The 14853-nt window shown below is 39.0% G+C and overlaps 1 protein-coding gene and 1 long non-coding RNA gene across 2 annotated transcripts in view; one reads left to right on the plus strand and one right to left on the minus strand.

Moving 5' to 3' along the window:
• Nucleotides 1–8319, minus strand: part of LOC120533172 (zinc finger protein 260-like) — a 29979-nt gene extending 21660 nt beyond the window's left edge. Inside the window, 2 exon segments of the mRNA XM_039759901.1 lie at nucleotides 5814–6892; nucleotides 8243–8319. Of these exon segments, the coding sequence (XP_039615835.1) occupies nucleotides 5814–6201 (388 nt within the window). The 5' untranslated portion in view covers nucleotides 6202–6892; nucleotides 8243–8319.
• A 254-nt stretch (nucleotides 8320–8573) lies between these two features.
• On the plus strand, nucleotides 8574–10734 carry LOC120533244. Its single transcript, XR_005634468.1, has 3 exons — nucleotides 8574–8608; nucleotides 9151–9258; nucleotides 10297–10734. It is a non-coding gene; the product is annotated as an uncharacterized LOC120533244 (long non-coding RNA).
• Nucleotides 10735–14853: the final 4119 nt, after the last annotated feature.

A 14853-nucleotide genomic window follows, 5' to 3' on the forward strand; every position in this document is an offset into this window, starting at 1 on the left:
CTTACGTGCAAGCAGTGTATACAGAAGTGATCAGTTTCAGCATACACCCTTCCATGGGACGCGGTGTTGTTTTTCCCTTACTTGGCCCTGACTGAGACGGCGCCTAGTACCAGAAGAGACACAATAATAAGAGTTGTGTGCAATGAAGCCCCTTGAAGTGAAAAACAAGTCAGCATAACCCTTTGGCCATCTTCCCAGTACATTCCTTCTTGTAGCAGGCTTTGCACTGGAGCGACCAACACCCATCTGCACTCTTTATTCCCTCCTCCCGTCATAGAGAAAATTACCTTTCATTAGACTTAGATCTTCAAATGAGTGTCTGCTTATTATTCCAAGAGCTAAACTTAAAAGAAGTGTTGAGGCAGTCTTCTGCTGTTATGCACCTAAAATCTGGAATAGCTTACCAATAGAAATTCGCAAGGCTAATACAGTGGAGCATTAAAAAAAAACTGCTAAAAACACATTACTTTAACATGGCTTTCTCATATCTTCATTTTAGTGTAATTCTGATATTCTGTATATGCATTTAATTATCAATATCACTCATGGTGGCTCCAAAATACGTACTAACCCCTACCTTCTCTGCTGTTCTTTTTCCGGTCTTCTGTGGTGGTGATCTGTGCCGCCGCCACCACCTGATCAAAGCACCATGATGTCCCTACACTGATGGATTGAAGGCCAGAAGTCCACATGACCATCATCATCAAATTCTTCCGTGTGAAGCCTGAAAACCACGAGGACTGATTGAGGTCATATACCTAAAGGGGGCTGGGTGGTCTCATGGCCTCAGAACCCCTGCAGATTTTGTTCTTTTCTCCAGCTGTCTGGAGATGTTTTTCTTTTTTTCTGTCCTCTCTGGCCATGGGACCTTATTTTTATTCTATGTTAACTAGTATTGCCTAATTTTACTTTATATATATATATATATTTTTTTTTCTTTCTTCATCCTGTAAAGCACTTTGAGCTACATCATTTGTATGAAAATGTGCTATATAAATATTGTTATTTAAATTTTAGGTTATCAAAAACTGAAAATAATGGAAATGTCAGAAAATTACAAATGGACCTTCTTCAGGGAATCACCAATAGGTTACAACCTACAGATGTTCTGCAGCAGTTCAAGTAAATTAAGCCTTGCCAGTTGAAGCAAACAATTTACACAGGTCTCCCAACGTGTGCTGATTATTTAAAAATAATCAAATTTGTCTCAAATTAGAGTTGGAACAGACTGTGTTACTACACCCTCTAAAGTACTACTTGGACAATATTCCAGTGATAATGGCAAAGAGCATTATTACTCGTGGAAATATAGGCCTTTCAATTTAGATAAACTACAAAACAAATTAAAGTGTCAAGGAATACAGTAGTGTCCTACACAATCCAAAGGCAACTGGAAGAAACCCAGATTGGCTCTGTCAGATCTGTTCCTAAGTCAAAACCCAAACAGAAGACAAGATTCTGAAGGTCACTAGCTTGCGTGATCACAGGTGTTTAACAGTACAACAGCTTTAAACTCAGCTTAAAAGTGCAGGTCAAAAAAAACAACACTAACTTCTGGCATGCAGGTCCCCATATAGGTCTGAAGACAGCTGTAACATACTTGGCTGGACAGCCATTTTTGAACAAATGGGCAGGCAGCTGTAAAAATCAGACTCAAACTACTGGTCAAAAGATGGGTTGTTACACACTTGAAATTAACAAAACACAAATTTTTTTCATTATTGCCATAAAGGTAAAGAAATTTCTACTTTGTTATTATGTATAAAAAATTAAATTGGATGAAATATAACAGTTAGAAAAGCTACTTTATATGATGTAGAAGGTGAAGGAGAAAAGTAAAAATGAAATAAAATAAAGAACTAATACCTGACTTAAGGAAAAATGTCACAAAACAAAATACTAACAATGTTGATTGGAAAGGGTTACTACACATAAAAACAAAGGGAAGCAATTCAAGTAAGTTCAGTAATTGAAGCAAAGGAAAGAAAAATGAAAGTAAAAATTAAAAATCAAAATAAAAAAAAAAATAAAATCAGAATGGCATATATGGTAGTGAAACAAGGAATTATGGCGTCACCTTTGTAATTTTCAAGTTCAGGACTGAACAAAATGTAAAAATTAAACAGTTTGTGGATTTAATGCAAAATGAAAAGAAAATGGAAAGAAGTTCCTTTTTTGTCCAATATAACATTCCACCATACTGACCAAAATGTCAAGCACCAGGCTAGAAACCCCACAGTATGGGACCTCATGTCAGCAGTGCTTTCTTTCCAGAGACAACTGGAGGGAAATTACATGTGACATTCAGGTGGCACCTGCATCCTCTCCCAAAATGTTTGGCACAAACAAAAGGAAACCACCACCATCAGAAAGGTGGGCCACTGGAGAAATCGCATGAACATTATTTATTTATTTATTTATTTATTTTTTTTTAAAAACTCTCCTTGAAGACTTCAGCCGGGGAAAACAAGCCCTACTGTTCATTGAAAACCCATTTGCAGTTAATAGAAAATGGTCACAGAATTCTCCATAAAGGTACAGAAAATCCATCAACGGGCCTGTGCTGCTTCAACTGCAAATGGAGTTGGACCTCCTGTGAAAGAAGCTCACTGTCACCCTGTCACTATCGGGGCAAAAGTGGTTACTGCAGAAAATGTTTCCTCCTCCTGCAAATATTGGCCAATCACATTTTCACCATGTCTGCCTCAGCATACTCCTGTGAATCAGTATTTTCATCTACGAATATGAGGATTTAAAAGCAACAAAAAAAAAAAAAAAAAAACCTCCTAGTGCAGTAGACTCACCAATGATTTACTTGGATGAGTGTCTCCAGTTGGCTATCATACATTTTGTGCCAAATTGTAAAGGCTTGGTTACAGAAAGCAGCGGTCACTTTTCCGAATTACAATTGCAATGCTTGGTTTGTACATAACTCTGAAATGTTTTGGACACCGGACATTTTAATTTTTTTGTTGCTCATTAGACTGTTCTAGGCACCTTTGACTCAGGTGAAAATCTGGTAAGAGGGCCTTTAAGAATTATATTTAAGAACAACCGCTCTAAGGATTTGAATATCACTAAAGACCAGCAGATAAAAGGCAAGCCATTGCTGTAAAAAAAAACATCTGCTAACTTTAACGAAGGTTTAAGGCAACTGAATGACTCCTACCCACATTATTGCTTTAATTAAACCTGTATGCGCAGTTCTATTTTTTTATTAGTTACTTTCATGTTTGACTTCCTTCGGCTTTAATTATTGTACCTATTTCAATTAGGTTTCCTTTTTTTCTGCGTTTTTCTTTCCCATCAACATTGCTAGTATCCGGGTTAAAACTTTCCTTGTATTAGGTTTTTATTTTACCTTCTTTTGACCTTTCTCATTCACCTTCTATAAATTGGGTTTTCTATTTTTTTTTCTTTTTAAAATGTTTTACATGGCCCTGAAGAGGAGGGCTTTTAGTTGTTGAAATGCATTGACTCCCCCCTACCCTCGAAAAAGGATGAAGTTTTGCAAAAAAGCCAAGGGATACTCTCCTGACATGACGCGATTTCATTAACTCGGAAAGGAAATCTATACTTTCTGTATTTATTTATTTTTTTTAATTTATGTTGCTATTTAGATTGCTTAAAAAGAGAAAAAGGAAAAAAAAAACCTTATATTTTTTGTTGTGTGTGTTATATACTTGTATGTCATTGTTCTACTTGTTTAATTATTATATCTAAACTTTCCACTATTTTGTTGCCTTCTTTACATTGTCACATGCATACATTCAATTTTATTATTTTTTTTGGCTAAATTTTTATACCACTGCTTTTTGCTTTTTTTTTTTTTATATATATATCTTTTGTAATTTTACACATATATAGACAAGCGTGTGTATATGGAGCAGTCTGCTCTACTACAGCCACTAGATGGCGCTTGCATGCACCTCACTTCGCTCTACAAAAGGCCTGTGTGCAGCAAATGAAACAACAAAGTCATGCTAATGACACAGATGAAGAGACGTGACAAAACGGGGCAAATGCTGCGGCTGAACAACGTGCAAGTGAAACACCTCAGCAATGGAGGGCAAGGCTTGAAGTTTTCAATAAAAGCCATTGTCTATCTGGGAGGTATCTTCTCGAGATTAAGATTAATATGACTCACATGCCAGCGATACGGCAAAGATAAGGCATTGCCAGTGCCTTCTTACAAAAGACAGTGGGGCTGCAAGCACAGGTGGGTCCATGTGCTCTGCACTTGGTGATTCTTAAGAGTCAGCTGACGCTTCTCCACGAATATAGTAAAACTGCTAGGGCATCTTCAGTTTGGTTTTTTCGTCCCAAAGACCACACACAGCTAGTCTACTACGTTCACATGTTTATTTCATTAGATTTACAATACTGAATTTGATTAGTGTACCTTTGACTATACAGGTAGACTTACAACCACGTTTGATTCCAAAGGACCGATCGCAAGTTGATCTGGACGCAAGACAGACCGGTATATGTATTCAAACCTTACAGTACTGTATAATATGTCCATTAAGTTATATTGTTTGTTTTATATCCTTATTATCATCATTCTTAGCACACTGTGCACATGGGTGCTGAACTTTTAACAGCTTCATAAATCCTTTGCCTGTGTTACATTATCAGCGAGTACCTCTCCCAGTGTTCATTGTGAGAGGAGGAGTAGTACCAGCAGAGTCTGAGCAGTCATAGGTTTTCTTTTTTTTTATCATTTCTGCCTGTTAATAATAAACATTAACAGATAAAGGAGTTCAGAGTAGTTTCATTACCCCTTTGTATTCTTGTGTAACATCAAATACCCACCCTTTCTCCCACTCCTCAACTGTCTGAGCTCCAGCTTTTTCAATCGGCAGCACATAAAGGAAGTGGTTGCTACGAGTGCTTAATATGCAATGAAGAACCTTAATTGATCATGCTGCTTGTACTCTGTCCTTGACTAGTGATGGGGCTTAAACGGTGAAAAAGCGAACTTACACCAGAAAGAGTTGAGTTACATTAATATCTGCAATCTAACCTTCTTCATGTTTACATTATTATTTGGAGTAATACTGGTCATGTATGGTTAACTGTGTAGTCACCCTTAGCATTTTAGGGAAATTATTAAATTACCAATAACGGCACACTGCACGAATACATGTGACTTATAGCTTAAATAATCTCTCTCTGTACATTTTCTTTCATTTGCTCAGACGTTGATGCGCTTGCTGCTTCCTGAACAGCTCTTCTTTTCTCCACCCTAGCGGCCCGTTTCTCCTGTCGGCATCTTTTCGCGTTAGAACTGATTAAGTCAGTGTTTGTGTTGCAATTACTTAGTATGTTTTCTTTAATTTTTCACTTAAACTGGCACTTAAGTGTTCAATCTGCCTCAAGAATGATTTAAGATATGAAGGTGGTAGGGATGAGAATGCCGCCAATACAGATGCACCGCACGGCCAGCCTGCCGGTGCTCAATCATCACCTGAAAGCGGCCTGTAGACGTCATGTAGTATATGTGTACCAAATTTCAGGTCAATAGGTCAAACGGTTTGCGAGCTACAGGCGATTTAAAATCCTAGACAGACAAACGGACAGCAACAGTTGCGTCGTACATATAAAGAAACAAACAAATAAAGAAACAAACAAATAAAGGATTGGTTCAGTTTAAACCATTATTAAACGTTTCCAATATCTGAACCTTTCAGTTACGAATTTATGAATCAAAACAACCTGGCATTTCTAAATTCACTGAAACATGGAGGACACCCCATCAGTTAGATCGCATTCAGCTTTGCACAGTTTTCTGTTTTTATTTCCGCTCTTACCTTCTCCTGAATAGCTTGAACAGGATGCTTCTTCAGTCTTCTTCACATCCGAATCTGAAAATTCAGTCTTCACCCGGGCAGGAGGATTCTGGAGTGATTCAGTTCTACTTTCTGTGACGCTTGTTCCAGTGACTACTTCTTCTGGAGACACATGCTGAGAGTCAGACTCCGATTTAAGACCACCTTCTTGCCCTGAACTTGCATTTTCAGTTTTTTCCAACTCTGTGGTAGTAAAGGTTGGCTCAGGCTCTTCTTTAATGACTTTGTTTTCCCATTCACAATCCTCCTCTTTCTTAATTCCATCAACCTTCAGCCGATGTTGCACAGTTTCCCATTCACAGTCTTCTTTTTTGATGTCTACATTTATTTTGTTTTCCATGGTATGCATGGAAAAGCAAATCCTGGGAACTGTGAGATGCCCACCTTACTTTTTGTTCCTCTGTCACAGAGAAAGAATGCAACTCAGAGGATACGAGTCGTTACAGAGAATTGGCGATACCTCCAATTATCACCAATAGAAAGAAATCCATTTCAAGCAGAGGAACACTTGGTCCATTGGCGTTTAAAGGTGCTGCCTTTGCACCAAAAAATGTGGCAGGTGTTCTCGTATGAGATGTGTGCAGTCTCAGTTTTTTTTGTGGGTGTACTTTAGCTTGACAGAAGCACTATTCTTTAACTGCTACTACTGCACTCGGATCTACGTCAGCCTGATTCACATTAAATACACTAGCCAGTTAACACTAAATAGATATTGTTCTCAGTATTTTACTACAATTAGTTCCTGGTTGTCTGTTGAGCAGCTAATTGCTACACAGTTTGTATGCTGCTCCTCTAGTTCTGTGAGTGTGCTACCAAGTTAAAAGTTAAAACTACACACCACCGCACCCATTCAAAATGGCTGCCATCAAGTGGCTCAGTAAATCTGATGCAGCAATGCCAGTCTGTGCAGCACAGCACGTATCACTTGTCATCGTTTTTGAAGTCCATTATTCACGTTAAAAGTCCATCTCCAGATGATGCTGGGCAGCCACAAACTTCATTTTGTACAGGTTACTGGAAATAACAGCTCCTCTTTTTATCTGTTGACAGAGCAGAGAAGAAATATTTCAAATCTGCACCAAAACACACATTTAAGTCAACCAATTATTATCTCCCATTGCCTGCTGCCTTTGAATCCATCGAGCTGCTCTTGCCTCCAGAGTTTTAATGTGCTTTGTATGTATACTCAAAATGCACACAATATTCTAGAATTGGTCTAACAAAACTGCAATATAAAAGGTAACCAGTCTAATTATATTCCACACAGTCTGACACTAAAAAATACAACCACCCAGTTAGTCTGGTACTGGAAAAATGACATGGATTAAATAAGTTCAATAATAATAATTCTTTACATTTTATATAGCACTTTTCAGAGCGAATGGAGAACCACTTCAACCACCAAGGTGTACCACTCACCTGGATGATGCAACGGCAGCCATTTTTGTGCCAGTATGCTCAGCACACATTAGCTGTTAGAAGATTTAAAATGGAATAAGCTTTTTGGGGAAAGACATATATTTTTAATTCTTTTTGAAATAGTAACAATTTATTTTTATATAGCCCAGAAATCACAAGAAATGTCTCATGAGCTTTTACGACATTTTAGGAAAAGCAATTTGTGGGGGCTTTCAAGGCAGGCTGGACGTGCAGCATATATATATACACACACACATATATACACACACACACGTGTGTGTATAAAGTAAATAAATATACACTTATGTACAAATACATAAACACATATACAACTATGTTTGGACTACCGACTATTGGAGCGGATAACCTTATGTTAACCTTATGTTATTTACAGTTTTAAAAAGTTTAAAAATAATTAGGTTATGTACACAAAAAATATAAAGTGTGTAAAGTCACAAGTTATATCTCATACTTTCGTGTCAATTTTACATATGTTGTTTAAGACACCCACTAGCAGGCACAGTTGTTTCGTTGTTTAATCACGTTTTGAAAGGAATTCGCATTATTAACACAAAATACAGAGTTTTTAAGAGAAAACGTCGCTTGTGAACATAAGAGTGCAATATATGCAATTGTATACGGTTTATTTCGGTGACTTTATCGTACGGCTTTTATAGATGGGGAGATTCAAACGAACGTCGAACGCCAAGCTAATGTTACCTTGGCCAGGAACAGAGCTCTCTTTGGGTAGAGTTACACTCCTTTGTTAAAAACTGCCCACATGTTCAAACCGTCATACCCTTTAAATACATAGGTGGACCCCTTACTTCGCGACCATCAGAACGCCAAGCTGAGCAGAGCCCGAAGCATAAAATTGAGATTAGGAGGGCTCTTCACACAGAACTGTTACTGCAATATTTGCCTTTGATCCCGTCACCCTTCTTCTCGCATTATGTAAATACAGCACTTACTGTTCCTCTTTCAAAGAGCCGCTTCTTCTAACAGCAAACCGCCACTACCAGCCACCGCTTAACACTGTTCATGTGCCCTAAATCCACGCATGCGCGCAGTACTTAATTAAGACGCATGCGTGACATAGATTCACAAAACGCATGCGTCTAATTTTCTAAAAAAAAAAGTCGGCAGTGCACGCCATAGACATAGAATAACTAGACGCCTCATGACCAGCAGAATCGTACGTCAACGTCGCCGCCATACTGCGAGTGGCACTGCTATGGAGTGAAGTAGTGAATAAAGATGCCTCACGCATGTGCCGCATGGGCTTGTACAAACCGCTGTACGCTCCAAACCAGATCCCGGGTCACTACATTTCATAGGTAAGACTAAACAATTGTTTTGGTTATATTTGGCCATTAGAAAATCCTGTTTTATAATCTTAACTTTAGCTACGCCAGGCTAAGCTAGCAAAGCTATGCATTTATGTGCTCAAGTGAACCTCCAAACAACGTTTTGGCTAAACGTATTTAGTCACTTCCTATGTAGATTGTTGTTAGCTGTTAACATTTCTCAAACTCTGAAGGTTTCCCAAAGAAATCCACCTCTGGAAGCAGTGGGAAGTAGCCCTTAGACGGGAAGGTTTCAGCGCCAAAGACTCATCCAGGCTCTGCAGTGAGCACTTCAGACAGGAGGATTTTGACAGGACAGGTCAGACTGTTAGAATTAGAGATTGAGCTCGTCCCTCTGTGTTCAGGTTTCCAACTCGTCTCCAAAGGGTTGGTGTGTATTTAGGCTATAAGGATTAGAGAGTCAGTAAAAAGTATTTTTTTTTTAAAGAATCAGTGATGTATTCCATAGCATTATGCTGTGACATACCTAACTCTGTTCATGTTTTTAAGCATTTTATTTTCTTTTACATTAGCTAGTGGCAACCAGGACCACACTGACTTCAGTGAGGGCACAGGAGAGCCTGTCAGTAGACTGTTCTTTGCCTGTCCAAGAGATTGAAACTCTGCCTGATCCCAGTGTTGTGAGTACTAAGGTCTTTTTCAAACCTCTTTAAACACAACCCCCTACCCCCATCACGCTTTTCAGATAAACTAATGCATACACATACATATACATTGAAACATGCTGCTGTTGAATCAGATACACGCACGCATGCAGTGCTCACACTGGAATTGAGGGGTGATTTGATTACAAATGCAGACCAGCAGACAGCACATTGTACTAACTATGAATTGACTGGTGTGATATAAAATTGACTCCGTGTGTCTACTAGGACCACTCCTATGTGCTGCCTACATCTCTTGAAAATGTAAGGGCTAGACTCAATGAAACCTTATCTAAGGTGGAGAGCATGGAAAGAGAGAAGAGAAATGCTAAGGATCGAGAATGGAGAGCAAAGAACACAGTGTAGTCTTCTGCCAGATTTGAGGGAGAAGAACCTCATTAATGAAGAGCTGAAAGAGAGGCTGGATTTATACTCAGGTCAAATAGAAATAAAATACAAAATATGGAGAAAATGGTATGTAGTTAAGTGTAAAATTCCTTAAGACATCCTAAATATTAATTCAAGGGGACATTCTAATTTGTCTGTGCTAACTGAATTTTAGATCTTCCAGTGCATCTCCTGTCAAAACAGAGCCATGAGTATACAAAAGACCAGAAAGAGTTTGCCCTCAGCCTCCACCTACATGGTCCCAAAGCCTACAATTATCTGAGAGAGTCTCTCCATCTTAATCTCCCACATCAACATACATTGCAAATGTATTCATCCATTTGAAGTGTTCTTTCTAAGCTTTTATTTTTTTCCCCTAATCATGACATGAACTAGGTAAAAAGTGGTATAGTTAATCAATACCATAAATAAATAATGATGCATAATAAAGAAGCGGAAGAAGATGGATGGATGGATGGATGCATAATAAATAGAAACATTTTAAGTAACTCCCCATCATCATGATCAAATTGTTGCTTATGGTTATTGGCCACAGTTATTATTAATTGATCTAAAAATCCTTAATTGGGCATTTGGATTAAATTCGATTTTTTTTATTATACCAAGGTGGATGAGTTCTGTAGATGCCAACCCCGGATTCGGCATGATGATCTGGGATATGTTGAGACAAAGACAACAAGAAGACCCGGCTTAATTTGGACGCATGAGTCTTCTATTGGATGCCATGGCCATCAAGAAACATGTCCAATATGATCCACACACCCAGAAAATGTCTGGCTTTGTGGATATAGGGGAAGGAGTGAATGAAACAGATGTGGCCACAGAGGCTCTTGTTTTTATGGTGGTTGGCCTACAAAGCCATTGGAAGGCTCCAATTGCATACTATGTGATCAACTCCCTGTTGCCAGAAACACAGAAGGTGCTACTTGTCCATGCATTGGATTTACTGTATGAGCAGGGGATAACATTGGTGTCTGTTACAATAGATGGGCATGCCTCCAATGTCAGCATGTGTAACCAGCTTGGATGCCAGCTAGTGGTCAACCCTGGTGAACCATTAAAAACGTTTTTTGCACATCCAGTGAGTGGTGTAAAGGTGTTTGTGATGATGGATCCTTGCCATGCTTTGAAGTTGGCATGAAATATGTTGCAGGCCTACAGCCCAATAAGCAGCACCACTGGCCAGATCAACTGGACATACGTAGTTCATCTGAATGATGTCCAAGCAAAAGAAGGACTGCATGCTGTCAACAAAATCACAGACAAGCATGTGAATTTTGATTCACAGAAAATGAAGGTGTCCGTGGCTGCGCAAACACTGAGTCGCTCTGTGACAGTAGCTCTGCGCACATTGAGGAACCTCGGCTATTCACAGTTTCAACACTGTGAAGCAACAGCTGAATTCACTGAAGTAATGTTACATGCAAAGTTTAATAACCATGAAGCAAATAGTGAAAAACATTGATGCTATATTTTAGTATTTAGCTAATGATAAATGGAAGCATGTTATTTATGCTGATGATTCAGATTCCTTCTGTTATAATGCATATATTTGCATTTTAGATGAATGACAGGCTCTTTGACATCATGAACAGTCGCAATCCCCATGCCAAAGGTTTCAAAACTCCACTGAGTTCATTGAATTGGGCAGAGAGAGTAGAGTTTTTGTTGAGAGGCAGGAACTACTTGATGAGTTTGGTGATGAAAGATGGCACACCCCTTCAAAGAGGTTATAAGAAATAGTAAAGCTTTTGTTTTCATGATGAGTTTATAAGTTCATGACATCAAGTTCATATGATATTATTTCAAGGCTGGGAGAAATGAACAAAATAATTTTTTTGACCAAAACACCTCTATCAATATTCAAAGAATATTGTAGAGATGGCTATTGATGCTTTCATTTATGTTCATACAGTACCAGTCTAAAGTTTAGGCATGCATTTCGTGTTTATTTCTTTTTTTTAACTGAAGAAAAACAAACTATGTTTCAAAACAGACAACAAGTGCTCAGCACATATGGGAACTCTTTCAGGACTGCTGGAAGAAATTTCTTACCTTTAGCTTTGTGTACACTTATTTTGTTTACTTCATAGACCCATCTGTGTTATATCATACTTTTAGTCATAAAACAGCCCTATAAAGAGTAATTGTCCAAACTTTTGACTCGTATTACATTACTAATCCTACTCCATCCATCCATTTTCTAACCCGCTGAATCCGAACACAGGGTCACGGGGGTCTGCTGGAGCCAATCCCAGCCAACACAGGGCACAAGGCAGGAACCAATCCTGGGCAGGGTGCCAACCCACCGCAGGACACACACAAACACACCCACACACCAAGGCCAATTTAGAATCGCCAATCCACCTAACCTGCATGTCTTTGGATTGTGGGAGGAAACCGGAGCGCCCGAAGGAAACCCACGCAGACACGGGAGAACATGCAAACTCCACACAGGGAGGACCCGGGAAGTGAACCCGGGTCTCCTAACTGCGAGGCAGCAGTGCTACCACCGTGCCGCCCCAATCCTACTCTGTTTTCTTTGTTTGCATGCTGCATCATAAGTTCATATGATGCTCTGTTCTCTGCTTCTAATGTTGTTGCAGTCGGCTGTTTTTTTGTTTTTGTTTTTCCAGTTCTTTGAGGTGTCATAATGGCAGTATGGCATCATGACAGCTACAGTATGCCATATGTATGGCAGTGCTCATATTTTCAACCTTGGCCAGTTCTGTTTTATTTTTTTCTAGTTGTCTTATATTGTGCGCTCTTTAAGTATCTTGGTTTACAGTGATAATATTGACAAAACATTTTGTTTTGGAGATACCTATCTGTTGTGGGGTTCATCATCAACATTGACACCCTGATGATGATGATGATTCCAGAACTGCTTCAGTGTCAGCAATACATCTGCACTTATCGTTTCAGTCAAGAGCACTTAGAGCTCCTATTTAATTCAATCAGGGCATCGGGTAGGTATTTTAGAATTTAGTTTTATTTATTTAACCGGTTCCCATTTTGTGTGTATGTATGTATATCTGTCTGTTTTCATAAAGGTTTGCTTATGACTATTTGTTTACCATGGTGCCTTGTTGAGACTCAGTCACAGCTATCCTGTGTTACCATGGTAATTGCATTGTCTTTATAATATCCTCAGACTGAGAGCTGTGATTGATCGACTTTGTGGGGACAGACAGACAAGCATGTAAATCTATCACTTTGTACAATTTATGAAGCCAAACAGTGCAGTTTTCTTTCTTTCTCTAGAAATTCAACTGAAAAAGAGTAAATATCTGTAAAAGTGTTGCCTGTGTGTTTTAGGGGGCTGGAATAACAATCCTTCAGCTGGTCAGTTCCAGGCCATTTTCCGTCGTCTCAGGTTCGGTGTGGTGCCTCTCCAAGCAAATCTGGAAACATGGCAGCACAGGATGAGACTGTTTCCCTGTCTGATGTTGAGATGTCCTCTACACCAGTAGCAGCAGAAGAAGAGATTCCATCCCCTTTTGCAAATATCCCTGCAATTGTGTGTGACCATTCCTACTTACCAATCCACTTTGGTGGCCTTGTGGAAAATTCCCTTGTTTACATCTCAAGGTTTGTCATTCGACAGATTTTGAGAAAGCTGCCCTGTGATGTGTGCCGTGCTAGTTTGGTAACAGATGCTGTACTGGCATCATATGATCAAAGCTACCACTTGCTCACATTAAAAAACAAAGGAGGGTGCAGTCAAGGTGGTCAGAGTACCTGAACATGTTATCCGACAGTCAACATTAAGGCAAGCTGTCAGTGTATCTTTGATTAATCAGTTTGTTCGGCCTAAGATTGGTTCAGATTATGTGTTTTTTCTCAAGGAGCACATTGAGGAAACACAGTTTGCAATTGACACCCATCATTTCATGCTCATGTCTTTAGTTGTGTCTGTCTTCCACAAACTAAGGCTGCACCATATTGCCAGACTGAATACTCTCAAATTACAGAGTGGCAACACACCGATAAAGCTATGTAAGACAGTTCTGTTTCAAGGATTTTGGATCCCATCCTGTATATATTTAAGTAACCACATTGTGTGTGTGTGCGTATGTGTGAGATAGAGAGGAAGATTGAGAGAGGAATGAGTGAAATGTTTTCAGAAATTATTAAGCCAATTTGTGTAGAATAAAATATATTTTATTTTTGTCATTGAGTGTATCATTTCACTGTTAAAAGAAAGACCAGACTGCCAGGTGCAGTCTTACTATTTTGACTTTCAGACATTGGACAAGATTTTGTCTCAATAATTGCCATTATTAGTGTATAAATGGATATAAATAATTGCATTTAAACAATTTGCCAAAATCTATCATATGTAAAAGATACTGTTTTAAACTTTATTGTTTTTTTCATCAGAAAACCCAGTTTCCACATCTACCAGTATTAGTTTAAATGGAACTTTTGCCACTTGCAATATGGCTGACGCGCTGACGTATTGTGTCAACTGGGAAACACAGTGAATGCGGCGTCTATCTATGTATGTCTATAGACATATAAAGATAGACGCCACATTCACAAGATGCATATATATATACTAATAAAAGGCAAAGCCCTCACTGACTCACTCACTCACTGACTCATCACTAATTCTCTAACTTCCCGTGTAGGTAGAAGGCTGAAATTTGGCAGGCTCATTCCTTACAGCTTACTTACAAAAGTTGGGCAGGTTTCATTTCGAAATTCTATGCATAATGGTCATAACTGGAAGCTATTTTTCTCCATTTACTGTAATGGAGTTGAGCTCGAAAGCCGTGGGGGGCGGAGTTTCGTGTGACATCATCACGCCTCACACGTAATCACGTGAACTGACTGTCAACGCAGTGTGTAGAAAACCAGGAAGAGCTCCAAAAAGCACTGAAGAAAACATGCATTATATAATTGAGAAGGCAGCGAAACAATAAGAAGCAAGCGAGTGACATATACTACCATATTCATGAGTGCTGGTACTTCGGAAACAAAGCACGGTGTAAACCTAAAGTTTAAATTAAGTTCATAGACAGGCTGCCGCTGGTGTTTGTCATGCCCACGGGTAATGCGGGATACAAGTTTAATGAGAGGACGCAGGATATAAACAAGAGTTTTGATCACTTTGTAACTAAGTTAAAATTGCACGTGACGGGCTGTGCTTATGCAAAT

This window comes from Polypterus senegalus, chromosome 8 (assembly GCF_016835505.1).
Source record: "Polypterus senegalus isolate Bchr_013 chromosome 8, ASM1683550v1, whole genome shotgun sequence".
NCBI lineage: Eukaryota > Metazoa > Chordata > Cladistia > Polypteriformes > Polypteridae > Polypterus > Polypterus senegalus.